Below are 7,090 nucleotides of genomic sequence, written 5' to 3'. Positions count from 1 at the left end.
TTCATATAACGTTTTCATCACTAGATCTTTGAATAATGGTACCATTAATTGCTGTCATGATAACCGTAAGACATAATAGCAAATTGCAACGTAATTCATAAAACATATCGAAAATAAAACTACCCTTAAAACTTTTGTTAACCCGTCCATACTTTGAATTTTATTACTTTCACCTTTTTTGCTTGAATTTAATTAACCAGTAAATTGCCATCTTTATATAGTAGAATATTAGGATTATATAAGCAAGTCTGAACAATAGACATTTCCAAAGAAATTCTGAGAAGTGGATTCTTCAGAATATTAGAAACAGTTTCTTTCGCAACCAGTTTGCATTCTTTGAAAATTAATGCATACTGTACATTCTAATAACCCGCATTATTGCAACTTTGAATGAGATTCCCTTGTAATGATCCCCTCCTCCCAGTGGAGCTCATAGCTATGCTTTAGCTACTTTCAAATGCTCATCTCAGCTTAGTCACCTAATTCATTATGTATCAATTTGAATCTCTGTTTCCGTCGTAAACAGATGCCCTTAAATCTGTATCTAAGGGATCTGCTTGTGAGACATGTACCTAAATTTTCAACTGTTTCTGGTAATTATATGAGAGCTCTGCTAGAGCTCCTTATGTATGGGGACTATTTACTGGTGCTTAAAAGACATATGTTTATTTCCTTCAGTCCGATTCTTTCATAATCGTGGTAGCTACAAGCCTATTTCTTTTTGCAAAGATAGTAGCGTTGAATGCGTTATCTAGATAGCTAAATTAGAACTTTCGTTATGGAGAACATCCTTCACGAGTTGATTTGCTAAGTTCCCTATCCGCATGGATCGTTGTTCTTTCCAGGGATTTAAGCCACTGCTAAACTTCCTGGTCTCTATATGCTACTGCCTACTAAGTTGAAGCACCTGGATATTGTCAAATGATGCATATTTGTCACCTCCATTCTGATAGCCCTTCTGATCTCCCTGTGGTTCCTGTTGAAATATTTGTTGAAATATTCGGTGGTTATTTTAGTGAATATTCAATTTAATTGAGAAGATGTAAATCGATTGCGAAATTAAATGAATACTTAATTGAGTAATGAGATGAAAACAACCTTTTAGTTAAATGCAGAAACCTTCGGGCTGACAAGCGAGTTGACTAAACTACCTGTAATTAATATTAATCACTAATTTCCACCTCTTATTCTGAAAATCATACTAGTTAATTCTATAATAAATACTGAAATGATCTCCCTGAAACTACTTCTAGCATGTAAGCAAACTAAGAGTAATCCATCAGAAGGATGTACATGTATCATTTTTAATGGTTTCATTAAAAAAAAAATTCGCAAAATTATGCGAATCTTGCAATCAAACGAACAAAATACTACAGAACAGTTTGGTAAATCAGGTATATTAAGTAGTGAAAAACTTACAATTATTTATATTGAACAAATTGATGTTGATGAAGTTAGTTGATGATGCCAAATGACTATAACAAGTAAGTCTTTAAAATCATTATTATTCTTACTTGAAGAACCCATAGAATTTGATTCAGAGATTAATCTTGCTATTATTACTTCGTTAGTAATTGAGCATTCAAATGTCTTAATCAAGGAAAACTAGAGACCATTTCCGTGTATCACCAGTGGTTTTCTAAAAGCCTTTTGAAGGTATGAGCTATGGTGGAGAAACATGAATGATTTTCCTTTAAAATGGTCTTGGTGTTTAAGAACCGCATTTTTATTTTAAGATAAATTTGGACATAATTGGATTCACAGTGTATTTATTAACAAAAATCAATCCAAGGTTAATGTTCTCACTTTCACCCATGCAAATATATTCCTAATTTTGAGATATGCAAAGGATTACCTAGATAATCTAGGTAATGTAAAAAGAGACGAGTATTAAAAACCCCAAAAAAGGGAGATCAATTATGAGTATCAAAGACTATTGTACATTTAAAGTTTGTTTCAATGATAAACCGAAATTTATTTTCTAATATACAAAAGATAAACCAAATAAACTAAATAATACATAAGAAAACTAAAGTGAATAGTCATACAACTTAGTTAGCAGCTGAAGAGTATTTAGTAACAGCTCTGGTACCTTCAGAAACAGCATGCTTAGCTAATTCACCAGGTAAAATTAATCTAACAGCAGTTTGGATTTCTCTAGCAGAAATAGTAGACTTTTTGTTGTATGCAGCTAACTTGGATGCTTCACCGGCAATTCTTTCAAAAATGTCGTTAACGAAAGAATTCATGATAGACATGGCCTTTTGCGAAATACCAGTGTCAGGGTGAGTTTGCTTTAAAACCTTGTAAATATAAGAAGAGTAAGTTTCCTTTCTGGTCTTAGATCTCTTCTTGGTATCAGAAGAAGCAGTCTTCTTTGCAGCAGGTTTCTTTTCAGCAGGAGCTTTTGAGGCAGGTTTCTTTTCAGCTTTTGGGGCCATTGTGAATAATATGTAATACGTTAATAGATATGAAGGAGAAGAAAGAAAAAAAAAACCAGAACGGACTGTTGAGAACAACCAACAGGGAATACAATCGCCTTATATAGAAATACGCTTCCCCTACAGCTATGTTTGTTTTGTTTATTTGCGTGGCTCTTGTGAACGCGTTGGTGATGTTTGATATGTAAACAAACTATAATTTACGCAGTAATTCCAAAATTTACTCGCACGCGAAGCAATTCTGAAAAGTTCCCTTTTACCCCGTAAAAAATATCATCATCAATCAATCTCCCTAAAAGATGGCTGTTAAATAAACAAACACAATTTTGATAAAGATATATAAATTTACATAATTCATCTTTCAATAGAATAATTGTTATAAATTTCGTTCTTGTTAATTAAATAATAATAATAAATAAATAAATAAATAAAATGTCTGGTGGTAAAGGTAAAGCCGGTTCTTCTGAAAAAGCTTCGACTTCAAGATCTGCAAAGGCTGGGTTAACTTTCCCAGTTGGTAGAGTTCATAGATTATTGAGAAAGGGTAACTACGCACAAAGAGTTGGTTCTGGTGCTCCAGTTTACTTAACTTCAGTTTTAGAATATTTAGCAGCTGAAATTTTAGAATTAGCTGGTAATGCTGCTAGAGATAACAAGAAATCGAGAATTATCCCAAGACACTTACAATTGGCTATCAGAAATGATGAAGAATTGAACAAATTATTAGGCCATGTTACAATTGCACAAGGTGGTGTCTTACCAAATATTCATCAAAACTTATTACCAAAAAAATCAGCCAAAGGTAAAGCTTCTCAAGAATTATAAGTGAATCAAATTTCATAATGAAGGGTTATATTTCTCTGTGTATTATATAAGTTTATTAATGTATATTATCAAGATATGGAGTTCAATTTCATAATCTCATGAAAAAAAAGTATAAATCACGTGTAATTACTACTTATAAAAGATAACGTCAAAAATTATATTTCTAACTTTTCTATTACATCAACATATCAAGATGGCGGTTCAATTAAAAACTAGCCGTAGCAAGTTTAAAGTCACTGCAACTGTAGGTGCTGTTATAGTCGGCAGCTATATTGTTTTAAAAACTTTCCCACATTTAAAAGATTCAATTTATAATTACTTGACTGGTAGCGGAGAAATTGAAGATGACAATGAGCCTATAGAATTGAAGGAAGAGGCGAAAGACCAACAATCCAATATTGAAACAAAGATAACAGAATCAAGCACAGATACAGAAGTAGTAGCCAAATGGTCTGACAATAAATTGAAAAGCTGGTTGAGAGAAGTAAGTATATTATTCGAATATTTTAATCTTAAGAAGGGTATATAGAAAAATTTACTAACTATTCAAGAAAGAAATCAATGCTCCACCAAATGCTTCTCATAGTAGTCTTGTTTCCCTTGTTGAGTCAATTAAGGAAACTAATTAGTGCAACTTAAAGCTTTGGTACATATAATGAGAGTTTTACTTCAAAAGTGTATTACTATAAGTAATGTATCCGTATTTAATTTATTATGATCTATTGATAATCTAGTGATTTTTATTTTCAGTCCATACATGTAAGCCTTTCTCGAATACAGCACGAGTCAAACCTTTCGTTTCGTCGATATGAACAAATTCACAATTTATCGAAGTTACGTCTCTATTTCTCAGTTCATCATCAAATAGTATGAAGCCGCCGTTTTCTAAATCTTCATGCATCCTAAGATGCTTTGCTGCCTTAGTTATATGTTTAATCTTAGACCCTTGACCCCACTGTAGAGAGTGAAAGTATTTAATCATAGGTATATCATTGATGTGAAATAGTGATAAAAGCTCCTGGGCAACTCTCGGGGTGGCGGTTCTACTAGCTCCAATAATAGTCACATCTTGCGATTTTAACTCCATTAGTATATTTTCAACATCCTTGTACAATTTCAACAGCATACCGTATCTATCGACAACTTCTTTTTTGGAAACCGGCTTAAGTGGCATAGTTATATGTGTATCACACCAACATGGCCACAAAGTGTAATCTAAATCAAAAACGACAGCACTCGGATACTTATAACTCATTTATTGTCTTATCGTGAGTTATATCTTACAAATTCGTGATTGCCACTCTTTTTTATCAGTAAAGATTTCTCCCCTCATCAGTCGCATTTTCATTTTCATATCTTATCCCTTATTTGCAGAGAGGCAAATATATCTTTTTCTTGAACCTAGTTATCTGCTTCAGAAATGGATTCAGAAAACAAGTTGGTAACTATAAAAGTTACTTTTAATCAATTATACACTTCACTGAAAGCTTGTATTGAGAAGTTGATCACTATCGAGAGGGAATCATTTATTCAAATTGATGATAAGGAAAAATTGGTTGCTTTTTTGAGGTCTGATTTCAAGCTTGGGGAATTGAAGGATGTAAAGATATTAAGAAAGTCAAAGAAGCATAAAGACTATATACCATTGGAAACTGAGAGTGATTTTAAATCGCTATCTAGGAGTTTGAAAGTTAAGAACCATATCAAACTTCTTATCAATGATTCAACTCCCGCAACGAAATATTGTCCACCTAAATATTTGAGCGGTGATCCTGAAAGGAAGAAGACAATTGATTTTGCAAGCTTAGGTAAAGCATTAGTGGAAGCTTCATTTACTGTGTTGTCAGATTTCAGGGGTGAAGAATATCAAGCATCAGGACATACACAGAAACAATCAACACAACCACAGACATCGTCACAAGCAACTCAAAGACACTGTGTTAGGAAATCTGAGGAATCAGCAAATAATGATTGTGTTCATGAATTTGTTGCCTGTGATTCTTGTAACCCGACGAGCTTCGTTCCACTAAAAGGAGTGAGATTCAAATGTTTAATCTGTCCTGATTATGACTTATGTCAAGCTTGTGAGTCGAGACAGCACATTGAAGAAAAAAATGATGGAGAGCATTTATTCACTCATCCAATGATTAAGATAACTAAACCTCTTGCTAATAATTCATGTCCAAGAACCTTTTTTGACCGTAATGATATCATATATGATATCCCATTAAATGATTGTTCATTAGCTAATAAAGATAAAATTGAAACCATCTTACGTGAGGGTAACATTGATGATTTTTTCAAAAATGTAGATAAGATTATCGAAGAGTCTGATAGATACAAAATCTTGTCTTCATTACTAAAAGGTGAAAATATTCAAAATGAAGACGAAGATACAAAGTTTGCCTTGTTACAGAGTCTAGTTGAATCATCAAATGCTCAAGAAGATAATTTAGCAAACAGCAAAGAAGAAGTAGAAGAAGAAGAAGAAGAAGAAGAAGAAGAAGAAGAAGAAGAAGAAGAATCAGATAATCAAGAAACAAAGACGGTAGAAGATATAGATATGAGAAACTTCAAGCTTGATGATTGTTCTGACCTGTTGAGTGATTACAATAAAATTCAAATTTACACGAAAAGATTTTCTCAAGACGCTAGAGTAATTTCCCTAATTCTATATAATAATTCATCCTTTTCTATTTCTGGAGGAGACTTAGAGTTTGAATTTTATGATGGTCACAGAAGTGAAGTGATTTTGGTTAAAAACGTTAGAGCAATTTTATCAGGTGAAAAGAGGAGTTATAATTTAGGCATTTCAACTGATAATTTCAATAATTTATCAGGAAGGAGATTGAAAATTTCAACAACTGATGATTCAATTATCATGGATGGTGATTATAGTCCGGGGGAAATAACTTCTTTAAATATTGTGAACAAGCCAAAATTAGCCAATTCTCTGAATAATGAGTTAGAGAAAAGCTTCATTGAAGTTGCTTTGGTACCTAAGTCCAACAGTATGGCCCAGGTCATTATCACCAATAAATCCAAAACCCGCCTTGATTGTTCAAATTTGAAATTTAAAGTTGTTAATTGTTTTGATCAAGTTGTATGTTATCTTAATGTTGTTCATGGTCGCAAGATATTGCCTGAAAGAACTGCAAAGTATAATATCGGCTTAAGTAATGCGCATCTTAAATATCCATTCAAGTTACTTATAATAACTGACTCATTTTTTGCTTCTTGTGATTTAAGTTTGAAGAATTTGAATGGGGTTTTTGAAGTGATTTTAAAGGAAAAAAAGACAGACAATTTAATTAGTGATGAATTGTCTAATTCTTCTAAGTCTTTTGATAAGACAAGTAATTATCCATTGTCAGTTACTGAATCCATCGTAGATGAAGGTCAGAAACATGGTAAGATTGATGATCACGTAGTCTCATCAGAAAACGATGAAAAGACTGAAGAACAGTCAAGTAACAGATCAACAGAAGGTTCAGTTCACTTTGTGGTCTTACCAACTTTGCCAAAGGAATCTTTATTGGAATCTAGGAATTTATCATCTTCCGAATATGATGATGCAAAATCATTCTTAGCACACGAGAATGAATCCACCACTGATAATAAAAATCGGAATATAATTGATGATGCTAATGATTACGATATTATTAGTATGGGAGAAGAAGAAGAAAGTGTTGATTCAGATTATGAAGTATTGTCGCCTGCTATCAGTCATTAGCAGCAGATGATTTTTTTTTTTCGATATGATTTCTAGTCAAAGCCATATTAATCTTGTGATTTTGGTTTAGTTTAATGTGCTTTTTTTATAC

The 7,090-nt window shown here is 32.6% G+C and overlaps 5 protein-coding genes across 5 annotated transcripts; 3 read left to right on the top strand and 2 right to left on the bottom strand.

Moving 5' to 3' along the window:
- Nucleotides 1–2,051: 2,051 nt before the first annotated feature.
- AC631_05757 (histone H2B family protein) lies at nt 2,052–2,441 on the bottom strand (the record flags this gene model as incomplete). Its single annotated transcript, XM_015614586.1, has 1 exon — nt 2,052–2,441. One exon carries the CDS (start codon nt 2,439–2,441, stop codon nt 2,052–2,054), a length of 390 nt encoding a protein of 129 aa, XP_015464590.1.
- Nucleotides 2,442–2,873: 432 nt separating this feature from the next.
- Nucleotides 2,874–3,266, top strand: HTA1 (Hta1p; the record flags this gene model as incomplete). Its single annotated transcript, XM_015614585.1, has 1 exon — nt 2,874–3,266. The coding sequence occupies one exon, from the start codon at nt 2,874–2,876 to the stop codon at nt 3,264–3,266; it is 393 nt and encodes a 130-aa protein (XP_015464589.1).
- Nucleotides 3,267–3,459: 193 nt separating this feature from the next.
- AC631_05755 (uncharacterized protein) lies at nt 3,460–3,795 on the top strand (the record flags this gene model as incomplete). Its single annotated transcript, XM_015614584.1, has 1 exon — nt 3,460–3,795. One exon carries the CDS (start codon nt 3,460–3,462, stop codon nt 3,793–3,795), a length of 336 nt encoding a protein of 111 aa, XP_015464588.1.
- Nucleotides 3,796–3,996: 201 nt separating this feature from the next.
- On the bottom strand, nt 3,997–4,440 carry AC631_05754 (Mg-dependent acid phosphatase; the record flags this gene model as incomplete). The annotated part of the gene is made up of 1 exon (XM_015614583.1): nt 3,997–4,440. The coding sequence occupies one exon, from the start codon at nt 4,438–4,440 to the stop codon at nt 3,997–3,999; it is 444 nt and encodes a 147-aa protein (XP_015464587.1).
- A 246-nt stretch (nt 4,441–4,686) lies between these two features.
- AC631_05753 (uncharacterized protein) lies at nt 4,687–6,999 on the top strand (the record flags this gene model as incomplete). The annotated part of the gene is made up of 1 exon (XM_015614582.1): nt 4,687–6,999. The coding sequence occupies one exon, from the start codon at nt 4,687–4,689 to the stop codon at nt 6,997–6,999; it is 2,313 nt and encodes a 770-aa protein (XP_015464586.1).
- Nucleotides 7,000–7,090: the final 91 nt, after the last annotated feature.

This window comes from Debaryomyces fabryi, assembly GCF_001447935.2.
Source record: "Debaryomyces fabryi strain CBS 789 chromosome Unknown contig00271, whole genome shotgun sequence".
NCBI classification, from domain to species: domain Eukaryota; kingdom Fungi; phylum Ascomycota; class Pichiomycetes; order Serinales; family Debaryomycetaceae; genus Debaryomyces; species Debaryomyces fabryi.
The sequence above is the reverse complement of the archived record's forward strand: the minus strand, read 5'-3'. Positions and strand labels throughout refer to the sequence as shown.